Source organism: Oppia nitens, unplaced genomic scaffold (assembly GCF_028296485.1).
Source record: "Oppia nitens isolate AA-2021 unplaced genomic scaffold, nextdenovo-longstitch-racon4-pilon3 scaffold9_pilon_pilon_pilon, whole genome shotgun sequence".
NCBI classification, from domain to species: domain Eukaryota; kingdom Metazoa; phylum Arthropoda; class Arachnida; order Sarcoptiformes; family Oppiidae; genus Oppia; species Oppia nitens.
Window position 1 is genome coordinate 2,541,191 of NW_026533253.1, and position 14,792 is coordinate 2,555,982.

Genomic DNA, 14,792 nt, shown 5'->3' on the forward strand with positions numbered 1-14,792 from the left:
TTATATTTCAAGTTATGATGTATTTTAATATTGAAAATAATATAATTACAGTGCATTTATTATAGTGTTTAAAATTTTATAAACGCTTTGACAAAAATTAAGTATATTTTTAAAAAAGTTCAACTTATTTAGTAACTAATACTTATACATATTAAATGTGATTTATTTGTTGTTCTTATGTTATATTATTAATAGTAAATATGTTATAAATTATATAGTATTGTGTTTAAATCTATTATATTTAGTATATAAAGTTGAAATTATAAATAAATTGTTATGTGTTGGTTCAAACTGAAAATAAACCAAATTTAAAATTAGCATTAATTGTAACGTTATGTAAAGCTTAAGTATAACAACCAAAGGCAAGGCGTAGGCGAACCTCTTGGATAGGGATAGGGATAGAGATTGAGATTGAATAGGGAATAGGCGTAGGATTGGCTTCTCGTCACTTATTTGGTGCCAATTTGCTGATTATATTCAACATTACAACAACTGATTCAGTTTTTTTAGTTCATTTGACTACTGATTACAAACAACATTATAACAACTCCATTGACTGTAAGTTCAGCAGAGTTTATGTAACAACAAAACAGTTATTAAATAACCGCAAAACTGTTCGCAAATGTGACAAAAAATTGTAAATCACTTGTTTTAAACACATTTTAAATAATATTTTAGTGTAAATCAGTACTAAAAATTTGAATCCATGTAAAAAATGGGAGTCAATGAAGTCACTAAACCTACGGTTCGCTCTGTGCGACCAAAGCCCAAGTCTAATGATTCAAATGACTTGAAAATTATGACCAAAGTCGAGAAAAAACATCGATTAAAGCAACGGTTTGAAGTCATCAAAAAGTTAGGACAGGGAACCTATGGAAAGGTTCAATTGGCCATCAATAAAGAGTCGGGACAGGAGGTAGGGATTTATTTATTATTATAAGTTAATAATAGAATTAATTAATTACATAAATTTTATGGTTATATAATAGAAATTAAATTTTTAATATGATTTGCAATTTTACTATTATTTTAACAATTTTAGTGTTTATTTTAATATTATTTTACTTGGCAAATATCTATTTACTGTAAATTTAAGCAATTACAATTTTATTATTTCATATATATAATTATTTATATACTGTATTTAGTTAGAGTAAAAATAAATATTATGATAAAGGTTACAACTTATAATATAGTTATAGCAGCTTAATGTTGCATTTAATTTACTATAGCATAATAACGATACATTTATTAAAAAATTTTGCTTTATCTTTAAAGTTACTAAAATTAAAAATACAGTAAAAATATTATAAAAACTTAGTTTAAAAAAACAAAAAATATATGAAAATACTATTGAATATAAAGGTTGCAATTAAGACAATCAAGAAGTCTAAAGTAGAGAACGATCAGGACTTGGTTCGCATTAAAAGAGAAATTCAAATCATGTCATCCATACAACACCCGCATATCATTCATATATATGAAGGCATACTTTAACTTATATACTATCATATTATTAAACAATTGTATTAATTGTGAAAATATCACTTAAATTATAGTTTTTGAAAATAAAGACCGAATTGTATTAGTTATGCAATACGCCAGCGGCGGTGAAATATATGATTATGTAAGCGATCGTAAAGTACTGTCCGATTATGAGGCCAGACGTCTATTTCGACAAATAGCTACTGCTATCTACTACTGCCATAAGGTTTGGCTTAAATTATTATACATTAGTCCAATAAACTTATATATTATATCTTATGTAATAATATTTTGCTATTTATCATCTCTTAATGTATTTCAGTGTAAATTGAATTCATTTTAATTTGTATTTTATTTTATAGTATTGTGAATAATTTAAATGAATAAATTAAATTAAAATAAATTATACAATATATGCAGTATATATATTGCAATCTAAATATTGATATAATCTAAATATAAATTTATATATAATGATAGACTGATTTAAAATATATTGACTTAATATTTGCTTAAAATATTTTGTAATCAGAATAAGATATGTCACAGGGATTTGAAACTTGAAAACATATTACTCGATGAAAAAGGAAACGCAAAGGTAATGTCATGGGATGTCATGGGATGTCATAAAACAAGACTATCAACCATTACATAACACAATCAATCATTCATTCATTTTCATCTAACAGATCGCAGATTTTGGTTTATCCAATGTTTTTGATGAAAAACATTATTTACAAACATTCTGTGGAAGTCCTTTATATGCTTCACCAGAAATAGTCAAAGGATCGCCATATTATGGACCAGAGGTTAACAATTAATATTAATTTGAATAATAGATAAATAAATAAATAAATGATTGTCAGGTGGATTGTTGGTCTTTGGGTGTACTTCTCTATACTCTGGTTTACGGTGCGATGCCTTTCGATGGCAGCAATTTCAAGAAATTAGTTAAACAAATATCTGAATCTAATTATTTTGAGCCAAAACAAAAATCAGGTAAAAACAAAGATTTATTAAATAAAATTTTTGAAGTACTATATAGTTTTAATTAATTGATTAGACATTCAAAAATCAAAACTTTTTGAATAACTTAAAATAAATATATATTTTTTTGGTAGTATTGATATAGCATTTAATAAATTTTTGTTTATTTATTCAATTAGAGGCATCACATCTTATTAAAAAGCTTTTGACTCCCAATCCCAAGGAAAGGGCTACTATTATTGACATCTGTACTGATATATGGGTTAATTCTGGATACGAGCACTCATTACTTCAGGTGGCAGAAGATATGGCAAACTTGACTCCCGTTAGACTCGAAATTTTGTTGGCTTTGGCTCCCGTCTCGCCGTCAATCGATAAGTTAGACACCAATCCTATTGCTGCGACCGATGACAACAAAAGAGTATTAAATGAAAACACAGATTTAAATATTGAGAATAACAATAACTCCGATGCAAACCAATCTGAAGATAATATTAAGAAAAGACAAGCGAATCCATCATTTGATCAAAGTTTGTCCAAAATTCAAACACAAACACCAAAGAAGAAGAAAACAAAGAAAACATCAGAGAATGACTCACAAGAGATAACTAATGAAACTAAAGAAGAAATCAACAGAAATGTTGACAATAATGATATCACAAGTCATGAAATGATTGAAAACACTAACGAATCAATTAATGAAATAAATAAAACTATAGTTTCTGATGAAATGTTCGAAGATTTACAACAAAATTCACAACCAATTGCTGAACAAGAAGTTAAATTGGATGAAAATTTAGTGGAAGTAAAGCTACAAAATGATGAATTAGTTTCTAAAAATAATGACAGACTTGCAGTAAATAATGAAACAAAGGATGTAATTGAATCTGATATAAATAAAACTGAAAATAAAACAGAAGACAAAGTTATAGTCGACAACACAAACAACAAGAATGTGATGAATAGTGAAGAACAAAGTGAACCTAAAAAACAACCGGAAAAACAAAATATAGAAAATGCCGACAAAAATGAAAAAGTAATTGATTTTAAAGAGTCACAAAAGTTAGAAGGAGTTCAACAATCAGATGATCAACAATTGAATGAAGTTATTCAAAGTGATAATAAAGATAAAGACAAAGATAACGACGAAAAGAAGAAAAAGAAACGCGAATTGTCTAATGTCGGCAAAAGACCCGGAAAACTATCGATACCTAACCTCTGGAATAGAAGTTTTGATATTTCAGAATCTGGTGATAATAAAGTCACTAATAAATCAAATCAATCGATAACTGATCGAAAAATACCGTTTATTCCGGTCGGCCTACGAGTGTCGGACGCAAAGAGAAGTTTTGAAAGACGTTGTTCTGTTCCTATCAATTGTTTGTCATCTTTTGGTTTGAAAAGAAGAAATTCAATTATTGGAGAAAACTCTAAAAACATTACTTCTAATACTACTAATACTACTACTACTACTGCTGCTACTACTACTACCACTACTACTACTACTACTACTACTAATAATAATAATAATAATAATTCTGTAAAAACAAGAAATCCTAAATTAAATACTCGAAGTATTAGCTTAAATGAAATGCTAGAATCGCCTGAAAAGGTTCAACAAATGACAGCTGCGCTTAAAATGTTAAACAATAAGGAAACTGAATGTAAAGTTGTTGAGGAAACTACAACTGAGTCACAGAATATTCTGAAAACCATACAAACCAAAGACAATGAAAATAACAAAGATTTAAGTACATCACCGGTTATGGACAAAGTTATGGCTAAAGATATTCTCAAGAAATCTATAGCAAAGGCACGACTTATGGAAAAAAGACAATTATCTAATGAACCCAATTCTGCAATCATTACTCCTATGGAAAGTCCTGATGTGTCGATACTGTCAGAGCCGTCATTCTTTAGAAAACCAAGACTTTTCATTGAAGATAAAGATAGTAAAACTTCATCTAAAGAAACCATTGCTAATGAAATTAAAAATGAAAGTAAGATATCTGAAAAAGAAAGAAAAAACTTTGTATCACAAGTAGATATCAATGAAAAACCATTGCAGACAACTGAAGAGACAAAAGCTGCACCAATGGCTCGGAGTTATAAAAAGGTGATCTTTACTAAAGACGGCGCACGTATTACAGAAACCGGCAAAATATACTCATCCGAAGGCACCGATGGCTCGTATACTCGAATAGAAAAGAAAAGCAAAGTAACACACTTTCCATCCCTTGAAAATCAAGAATTAGTTAACACTAATGAAGAGATTGGCGAACAAAGTATTCAAAGATCTGATAGTCTAAGTTCTTCGGGTTCTTTGGATATATTTGATGACATCTTTGATAATCATTGGACTGGAGATTCAATATTTCCAAATATGCGGTCACTTTTGCAGAGCGTTGCCGGACATAAAAAATCGAGAAGACGTTCTCGTGGAGAGAGTTGTGAACGCAATGTCAACGATTGGTTTAATTTGAAGAAATCTGCAATTTTTTCGGATCAGGACAGCGATGTCGATGATAACGAGTCATTCTTCTCGAAGAATATATGGCCTACAAGTCGGCCTCAAAAGTCTTTATTGGATAGATTTTCTAAAAACTTTGATAGTTTTAGCAAATTTGATGATTTTAATCATTCATTTAACGATATGAAGAGATCAATGAGTAAAGACCGTTCATCACTGTCATCACGTGTTCAGCCAAAAGGATTTAAACTGGTTTTTGATCCGCAATCAGGTGTTAAAACAATATCTGAAAGAACTACTGATCCATTTGTTACCCAAGATATGCCATCATTTTTTGCGCGCAACTCTAACAATAATATGCGTGAATCGGATCAATTATTTTCCGATTTAAGACAAACTGATAGTTTTGATTCTCCGCGAAAACGAGTAGAACAATGGCTTCAATCAGATAATAGTAATGATTTTAATGATAGTTCTGAACAAATGGATTCACGGAATCCGCTTTCAATGTATGCAACTATTGGTCCGCGAGGTGTCCGCCGATATTTACGTACACTTAGTGGCCGAACGTCGACATCAAATATGACATCATTGGCCAATAACTCTGATACACAACAGTCACAACTCTCTAATCCAATGCTTATAACTCAGACATCGGTTCCAAACGATTCTGTCATTGAAATGAGGATAACATTAAATCCATCAAACATTGACAGCAATGAAACGCAAGACATCAAAGCAAACACCGATAACATTCAGAGCTCTGAATCAGATAATATAATATTACCCGAAAGTTCGTCACTTTTGGATCAATTACGAACTCATGGTTATCGTAATATAGTTAGTCAACGATTGTCTGATTCATCACTTTTCAGTGATTTGGATACAAATGTTAGTGAAAGCGATGTCACCAATAAAAGAGGTAAAAGAGCTTTAGGCTGTTATTCACGTCTTATTGATGGCAATAGAAAAGCATGCGATGAATGCATGGTTGAGACTAACCCAATGACTACTTCCAGTGCCAATACCTCTGACAATATAACAGACACTCACTCTGTTGTTGCCAGTAATACATTCGCTAATAATAATGATATTTATAATAATAATGAGTTTAAAGCTTGTAATTCATTAAATTATACCAAACATATAGACATTAGAAACAGTTTTAGTGATAAGTCTGTGACTGACTGTCCACACGATCAGTATATCAATAAACAACCCATTGATGTGACTCCAAGAAGTACTGTTCGTAGTTGTCTGACTGATCCGGTGGTAACAGATGTGCGGTTTCGACAAAATAATTCGAGTGTCAAATCAAACTTAACTACTATTAAGAAAGCAAATTGTGATGAATCAGTTGAGCAAAGAATTCATCGCAAAAGCTTTTACTCGCGTTTTAATGACGACAGACCTACTCTTTCCAACCGTTCTCGAAATACGAGAAGACGTACGTATATCGATGCCAATGATGTAGACCTGGCCCTCAACTCAAAACCTCCACAATGTAGTCGGTCTTCGAGTTTCAGAAATAGCTGTTCATTTGACAATAACTTTGTGACATCAAAGTCGTCGTCCAGTTCTTCTAGTGATTGGTTTAATCGAATGGAGTCAAGAGTTTCACAACTATTGAAAGATTTATCTAATGACAGAATTGACAGAATTTCTTCATTTGGAAACCATTTTTCAAGTCTTGATTCGCCAGAAGACAGCTTTTCATTAGGTTCTCGCAGGAGATCAGTATCAATGACAAGAAGTCCATTATCTACTGCCAGGTCTTATAAATTAGATTTTGATTCACATTTTAATTCTATTTCTAAATCTAATAATAATAATAATAATAATAATAATAATGACAATCAAAATGACAATCAAAGTGATGACTTGATTGGAGCCCTTAAATCTCCGACACAAGTGTTGCAAAAAGCTATCGATATTTTGTCAAAAAATGAGTTATAATTTAAATATTGTTTATTAAATTTTAATTATAAAACTGTATTTAATATTATGTACGGAATAAAATTATCAATGTTATTTTTTCAAATTTAGCTAATGTAATTTTGTAATAAGTTTATATGCAAATTTAAACTATTAAAATAAAAATTTAATATATTTTATATAGAAATTATGTAAGCAATTTGTAATGTAAATAATTTACAATTTAGTTATTTTCATATTTTCGTTATTTATAGTCTTGTTTAATCTAATGAATTTATCACATATTATTTGAGAAAATTTTAATTTATATATTTAATAAAATTAATTAATTTTTTATAAAACTTTATTTAACTTAATATTTTAATAATGATTGATTTCACAATAAAATTTATTAATTTGTATAATTCATTAATTACAAGATTGCATGTAAGCTTGCATTTGCTTTAATGGCACAAAAACATATTTAAAATTATTTTTAAAAATTTAATCTAATAAATGCTGTTTAATCTAATAGTGTACTAATTAATAGAAGTGAATATACAGTACTAATAAAAATGATAAAAATCTATTAATTAATATATTATTGTTATTTTCAGGAGAATCTATGGAATGATTAATTATAAATTTTTATAAAAATTATTAATTAATAGCGTTTGGTTAAATTTTAATAACTTAATTTATATATAATCACCTTATAAATTGTCTTCAAGTTATAAAAATATTAATTTTATTCATTGTATTTTTATCAATATAATTTTATCAAAATATAATTTGTTTTTGTTAAGGATTAATAAAATGCTAAATATTAGTAATTATAATATATTACATAATTTATAAAATTATATTAAAACTTGTTAATCTCTAATCAATCAATTTGAAAATAATAATAATAATATTCTATTATTAAGTTTTAAATTTGTTTAATTTGATAAAGTTATGTTAAATAATAAGAAGTTTTAATTTTCTTAAAATATGTTAACTTATTAAACATCAATTTTGTTAAATATTAATTTAATTATTACTTTCATATATTAATATTTTGAAAATGTAATTATTGTTGTTATATTAGTTGATTGTAATTTGGTTGCAATTATTTATAATAAAATTATTGTTAATGAATAACTTAATTTTGATAAAATAAGAATCAAAATTAAACAAATTAACTAATAATAGAAAAAAACATTTAAATATTCAGGTAATTTAAAAAAAATAATTTTAAATGCTAAATAATGTCAATTTAATAATTGAATTTTTATTTATCAAAAAAAAAAACACTAGTGAAATTTACAAATTTAAAAATATATTATCAAACATTGTGTTTAAATTCAAATATGCTGCAAATTCATTAAAAATAATATATATACAACTTATTAAAAATCAAAGATTCATTTTACAGCTAATGAATGATACATTTAGTTTTTATTTAAATTTTTTGTAACATTTTATAACTTTCACAATTAGTTTCAAATCAAATGAATAAATAAAAATACTGTATTTGAAAAAATGGAATATTTGTGGAAATGTAAACTGTGTTCAATAGCTACTTAAAATCAATTAAGTTATATGATATGAATAAATTAAAAAATGTAACAATAAATTAAATCTATCGTTAAAATGAATTGAATTTCATTTTAGAGCTCTAGTAACGATATATCATAAAAATGTCTATTTATATGGAAATGTTTGCATATTTTTATACATTACATGTATATTATTATGTATAACATATATAATTGAAAAGTCAGTCTAATGATTGTCTATATAAAAACCAATAATAAAGTTCACTAAATAAAAATAACAATTAAAACAAGAGCTAAATTGTGGTACGAATTATATTATTACAATCATTGGGACGACTTTTTCAATATACAGTATATACACGGTATATAAATTATATAAAGTATATTAATCTCTAAACTTAATTTTGAAATATTTATATTAATACTAAAAAAATTAAATGAATAATTAAAACAAATACATAAAATCACAGTTCAGTTATTGGAGTCATTTTCAAAGGGTAACGAATTGTTTCTTCGAGTGCACTGTTATTTTCATCGATATTAATATCGATGTTTGGAATAAAAACAAACTCTGGTTTTCTATAATTGAGATCATTTCGATGAGAACCACCACTTATGGTATTGTTATCGGCGGCAAACCATTGATTTTTTACGAGTCCTGAGAGACCATATTTGCAACGAATCACAAATATAATGATAACACCACTAAACACTAGAATACCAATTAAAATGGCTATTATTATTGGTATCTTTGTGTCCAATTCAAAGCATCCAAAATCGTCGCGATGTAAGTCTGTTATTAGTTTTGATTGAAGACTTGGAGGGCTTTCACACTGAACTCCAACAATAGTTCCCAATAAATCAAAAAAGGGATACGAAATATAGTCATTGGAGCCATTGATTACTTGTTTGACAGATGATGTGTTGGATTGCATGAGATAATTGTAAAGCCATTCAAGACTACAGTTACAATGTAATGGATTATCTCTAACGTCTAAAAATATTTTTCGATCAAATGTGTTGACAAAACCCAATTGTAATGTCACGAAACCATTGGCTCTTAAATTAAGGTATTGAAGGTTCGGGGTATCACTGAACACATTATTATCAATATTAGTGAGCAGTTTGTTATGTGATAACTCCAGGCGCTCCAAATGTGTTAAGCCATAGAAAGCGCCCAATTCAACAAACTATAATAATTGTAATAAAACAATATGTTATTTACAATAATAATTCAATTAAAGGTAAATTATCAATAATTTAACATAAAATACATACACTTAATGAATGACTTTTCGTGATCTCTAATGTTCTCAAATGAATTAAATTAGAAAATACTTTTGACTTAATATTTACGAAATGATTTTCTCCAATCTTTAGCTCTTCTAAAGCAATCAGATCTTCAAACGAATTCGTCGGTATTTCCTATTAATTAAAATTAATTTAATGATAAATACATAACGTTTTCTAATATAAAATGTCAAATATTAACCTCTAAATTATTGTTATTTAGTCTTAAAATTGTTAAATTATTTAATCTATTGAAGGCATGTATATCAATATAATTGATAAAACACGCGTCGAGTCGGAGCTCCGATAGATTGGCCAACGAAGCGAAGGAAGATTTGGTGATATTTATTAACATATTTGAACCCAAATCTAATGCTTTAATATTTGGCACAAATTTAAAACTATTGCTCGGAATTGCATTCAATTGATTTGATCTTAGATTTAAATCAATCAAATTTGTTAATCCATTAAAAGCTGCCGAAGATATATATCTAATTTGATTGTGAGATAAATCCAATATCTGAAGTAAAGTCAATGGTTTCAATACATTTGCGTTAATCTCTTCTAATTTGTTGTCACTTAAGTATAACTTCTTTAATGAAGACAAACCATTAAACGTATAGTTCTTCAGAGTTGTCAACGAATTTGTGACCAAAACCATAGTTTCGATGCGATTACTCTCAAGAAAGTTGTTTTCACCCAAATCTGTCAACTGATTGAATGAGATATCGAGTAACTCAAGACTTCGATAAACAGATAGCGATGACTGAACACCTCGGATGTGATTGTTCTTAAGGATCAGCTCTTTGAGTGCAGGATTCAGAGTGTGCGGTACGAACTGCAGCTCAGCCTCCGATTGACAGACTGTCCGCAATCGGGAATCATCGCAATGACAACCGCGCGGACACATCGAGTGGACACAAGACATGATACATGTCATCACTATCTGTACCACTAATACTATCTTCATTTGGCACATCATTGCATACATTTGTGGTCAACAATTGTAAGACCACTTCAACACATCCATCACTCAACACATCCTTATTGTTGTCATTCAAATCATTTATAAACTATTGTTTACATTCATTCATATCATTTGAATGCAAACCAAATACATATCAAATTAAATAACTGTTTGAATGTATTGTTAACTCAAAACAATAGAAACAAAAACACTAATCAATTGAAAGAATGTGATCCACACTTGCATTCCACTCAATCACGTGATACTCAAAACACTATTAATATGACACTCACAGTCATGACGTACTCTAGTAATAGTAATACAATACTATACACTGTATACTGTATACAGTACTATATATTAATAGTACTATACATTAATAGCACTATACAGTACAGTAGTAATGCATTTACAGTATTAATAATATTAAATACACCTATTGTTTGACTTTCTATCGCTTTTTGGTTTATAGTGTTTATTATGAGTATATGTGTTGAACGCGACATCTGTTATAATATTTTAATAAATTATAATAGTTTTAAAATATAATAAAAATATTATATAAGTTTAACTAACAAATAACTAACTAATAAGTTTGATAACACTTATACAACAATAATTTAGTTGATTTGTGTAACACTAGTGTTTCGGTACTGATTTAGTACCGCTTCACCAATACATTTGCACTGATAGTCGTAGACATACCAGTGCTTTAAGCGGTGTTTGTGTTAGACATTTAATACATTAATAAATAGTTTATTTTATATATTTATTTATATAACATTAAGCGCACAATGAAACCAACACTTTGAAAACAAAACATTAAAAAATAATATGATTGTCTATGTGTTACAAATTACATGATGTAATCTATCGTATAATAAACTATACAATTGTTGTTTTTAAACTATTGGTTTCATTGTGCGCTTAATGTAATATACTTAATGTATTTAATGCTTAATGTATTTAATGCTTAATGTATTTAATGATTATTCCTGATAATTGATAGCAGTTTTAATTAATATCATTTATATATCTAAATATTTAGACTAAATCTATAGATATTATTACAATATTAGGTTAAGCTGTAGATCTCGTCCCAAATTTTAGTCTCCAATTATTAATTACAACAATTAAATTACTTTTAACATTAAATATCCTAAACTAAATCTAAACTAACCTTAAACTAAATATTACCTAAACCTATAATTGAATATAAATTAACATTAAATTAAAATCTTAAATTTTATTTAAAAAACGTTTGTTTTAAAATTGGACAAAAATAAAGAAAAATGAAACAAATAGTAAATAATTAAAAAAATTACTTATTTAGTTTATTAGTTTTTAGACTCATTTTGTAGAATTAGAATTGTTACTTGGTAATTTAATATATAAAAAAAGATATTGTATTATTGGTTAATATTGAATTAATAATAACGAATAGTATTCAAATAAATTTATCTTAAATATTAAACATATGATCAATAATTTATTAATTTAGAAATATTTACATTAATATATATAATATATAAGTTTAATAACATATAATATAATACAAAGAAAATAAATAATAATTACTGATAACTAAATAAGAAAATATTTAAATAAGTAATAAATGATTTGATATATATTTAGTCCATTTCTTCAATTGTCGGTCCGTTTGGAGATCCCGAAGCCATTCCAGAAGCAGCACTATTACCACATGTGCTCTCATTGTATAATTTAGTCATAATTGGATTACAAAGAGATTCCAGTTCTTTTTGTTTGTGTTGGAACTCCTCTTTTTCTGCCAATTGGTTTGTGTCCAACCATTTAATAGTTTCATTTACTTTGTCCAACACTTTATTTCTGTCTGATTCTCCAATTTTGTCTTTAAGTTTTTTGTCTTCAATCGTTTGTTTAATATTATAAGCATACGCTTCAAGACTATTCTTTGCTTGAATTTTGTCTTTTTGTTTGTTGTCTTCATCCCTATAAGTTTCGGCCTCTTTAACCATTTTTTCGATATCTTCTTTAGAAAGTCTTCCCCTATCGTTATTAATTGTTATCTTATTTTTCTTTCCGGTACTCTTGTCAACAGCTGAAACATTGAGTATACCGTTGGCATCGATATCAAAAGTGACATCAATTTGTGGTACACCTCTTGGTGCGGGAGGAATGCCTGTCAATTCAAATTTACCCAAAAGGTTGTTGTCTTTAGTCATCGCGCGTTCGCCTTCATAGACTTGAATGGAAACTCCCGGCTGATTGTCGGCGTAAGTCGTGAATGTCTGTGTTTGTCTGGTTGGGACTGTTGTGTTGCGTTTAATTAGTGTTGTCATAACACCACCGGCCGTTTCAAGACCTAATGACAGTGGCGTTACATCGAGTAATAGCAAGTCTTGAATAACTTCACTCTTATCGCCACTAAGTATAGCCGACTGAACAGCTGCTCCGTAGGCCACGGCTTCGTCGGGATTAATACTTTTGTTTAATTCTTTACCATTAAAGTAATCCTGAAGTAGTTTCTGAATCTTTGGTATTCTTGTTGATCCACCGACTAAAACAATCTCATGAATCTTCGATTTATCCATTTTTGCGTCTCGAAGAGCCTTCTCCACGGGATCTAATGTTCCTCTAAACAGTTCTGCGTTTAACTCTTCAAATCGCGCTCTCGTTATCATCGAATAAAAATCAATTCCTTCGAAAAGTGAATCGATTTCAATGGACGCCTGAGTTGATGACGAAAGAGTTCTCTTCGCTCTTTCACAGGATGTTCTCAATCTTCTTAGAGCTCTCTTATTGAAAGACAAATCCTTATTATGTTTTCTCTTGAATTCCTGTACGAAATGATTAACCATTCGGTTATCAAAGTCTTCTCCTCCCAAATGGGTGTCACCAGCGGTAGCCTTAACTTCAAAGATACCATCATCAATGGTAAGAATGGAAACATCAAAAGTGCCGCCACCCAAATCAAAGATGAGGACATTTCTCTCTCCCTTTCCTTTTTTATCCAAACCATAAGCAATAGCAGCAGCCGTCGGCTCATTGATGATTCGCAACACATTCAGACCAGATATAGTTCCCGCATCTTTAGTGGCCTGACGTTGACTATCATTGAAATACGCGGGAACTGTAATCACAGCGTTAGTGACTTGAGATCCCAGGTATGCCTCAGCGACCTCTTTCATTTTCACCAAAACCATCGATGAAATCTCTTCGGGAGAGAATGTCTTAATCTCTCCCTTGTATTCCACTTTAATCTTAGGTTTGCCGCACTCTTGAATCACTTCAAAGGACCAGTGCTTCATATCTGACTGAACTGCCGAGTCATCAAATCGGCGACCAATAAGTCGTTTGGCGTCAAACACGGTATTCGTGGGATTCATCGCCACCTGATTCTTGGCCGCGTCGCCGATCAGTCTCTCGGTATCCGTGAAGGCCACATATGACGGTGTCGTACGGTTTCCCTGATCGTTGGCTATGATCTCGACCTTTCCGTTTTGAAACACACCGACACATGAATAGGTCGTTCCTAAGTCTATACCAATTGCCGGAACTTTTGACATTTTGTCAATTATTAATCAATTTTGTAATAAAACTTTTTTTTACAAAATCTATATTAAATAACAATTTCTAAGTTATAATTGTTTAGACTCTTTATAGCAGTCAATGTAATCACAAGTTATAACAGTATTAAACTTGAAGTGCATTTCCAGTCATTCTCTGAGCCTTTTATATGCTTTGACTCTCTTTTCCAATACTTTCTACTAATTTCTACTMTATTCTAGATTTTTAAAACTATTGTTCTATAAATTACGTCTACAAAGGGGTTATTTAATACAATTGTAATCAATTAGTGAATCAATTGAGGGTAACAAATGCATTGACATTATTGATGGATAATAAAGAAAATGCTAGAATATTCACAATTAATCTTCTTATTTGTGGAAATTATATGAAACTATATGTTAATCAAATTGTATTTATTTACCAATTATTCAAATTTTATTAATAATTTAATCAAAATAATGTTTTAAAAATAAATTTTAATACAAAAATAATATCAATTTAATTAATGAAAATAAACATGCTTATTTTGAAATATAGTATTAAAAAATAAAAATAAATGCAGTTTAGAAAGTAATAAATTTAAAAC

The 14,792-nt window shown here is 28.7% G+C and overlaps 3 protein-coding genes across 3 annotated transcripts; 1 reads left to right on the plus strand and 2 right to left on the minus strand.

Annotated features, from left to right (window-relative positions):
* The first annotated feature begins 241 nt into the window (after nt 1-241).
* On the plus strand, nt 242-6,898 carry LOC128964760 (probable serine/threonine-protein kinase nek3). Its single transcript, XM_054311396.1, has 10 exons — nt 242-558; nt 679-916; nt 1,366-1,486; nt 1,560-1,711; nt 2,018-2,083; nt 2,175-2,294; nt 2,352-2,484; nt 2,652-5,864; nt 6,093-6,714; nt 6,817-6,898. Exons 2-10 carry the CDS (start codon nt 716-718, stop codon nt 6,896-6,898), a joined length of 4,710 nt encoding a protein of 1,569 aa, XP_054167371.1. The 5' UTR covers nt 242-558; nt 679-715.
* Nucleotides 6,899-8,795: 1,897 nt separating this feature from the next.
* LOC128964886 (slit homolog 1 protein-like) lies at nt 8,796-11,049 on the minus strand. The gene is made up of 3 exons (XM_054311541.1): nt 9,890-11,049; nt 9,676-9,822; nt 8,796-9,587 (listed from the first exon to the last, which is right to left on the minus strand). The coding sequence occupies exons 1-3, from the start codon at nt 10,676-10,678 to the stop codon at nt 8,862-8,864; spliced, it is 1,662 nt and encodes a 553-aa protein (XP_054167516.1). The 5' UTR covers nt 10,679-11,049; the 3' UTR covers nt 8,796-8,861.
* A 1,157-nt stretch (nt 11,050-12,206) lies between these two features.
* Nucleotides 12,207-14,344, minus strand: LOC128964885 (heat shock cognate 71 kDa protein-like). The gene has a single exon (XM_054311540.1). The coding sequence runs from the start codon at nt 14,200-14,202 to the stop codon at nt 12,286-12,288; it is 1,917 nt and encodes a 638-aa protein (XP_054167515.1). The 5' UTR covers nt 14,203-14,344; the 3' UTR covers nt 12,207-12,285.
* Between the last annotated feature and the right edge of the window lie 448 nt (nt 14,345-14,792).

Coding starts and splice junctions, on each gene's coding strand:
- LOC128964886 (XM_054311541.1), bottom strand. CDS start 10,678: ATGTATGCAATGATGTGCCAAATGAAGATAGTATTAGTGGTACAGATA. Junction 9,823..9,889: donor TAAATAACAATAATTTAGAG/GTTAATATTTGA, acceptor TTTAATTAATAG/GAAATACCGACGAATTCGTT. Junction 9,588..9,675: donor CGAAAAGTCATTCATTAAGT/GTATGTATTTTA, acceptor CAATTATTATAG/TTTGTTGAATTGGGCGCTTT.
- LOC128964885 (XM_054311540.1), bottom strand. CDS start 14,202: ATGTCAAAAGTTCCGGCAATTGGTATAGACTTAGGAACGACCTATTCA.
- LOC128964760 (XM_054311396.1), top strand. CDS start 716: ATGGGAGTCAATGAAGTCACTAAACCTACGGTTCGCTCTGTGCGACCA. Junction 917..1,365: donor ATAAAGAGTCGGGACAGGAG/GTAGGGATTTAT, acceptor TTGAATATAAAG/GTTGCAATTAAGACAATCAA. Junction 2,295..2,351: donor CGCCATATTATGGACCAGAG/GTTAACAATTAA, acceptor AATGATTGTCAG/GTGGATTGTTGGTCTTTGGG.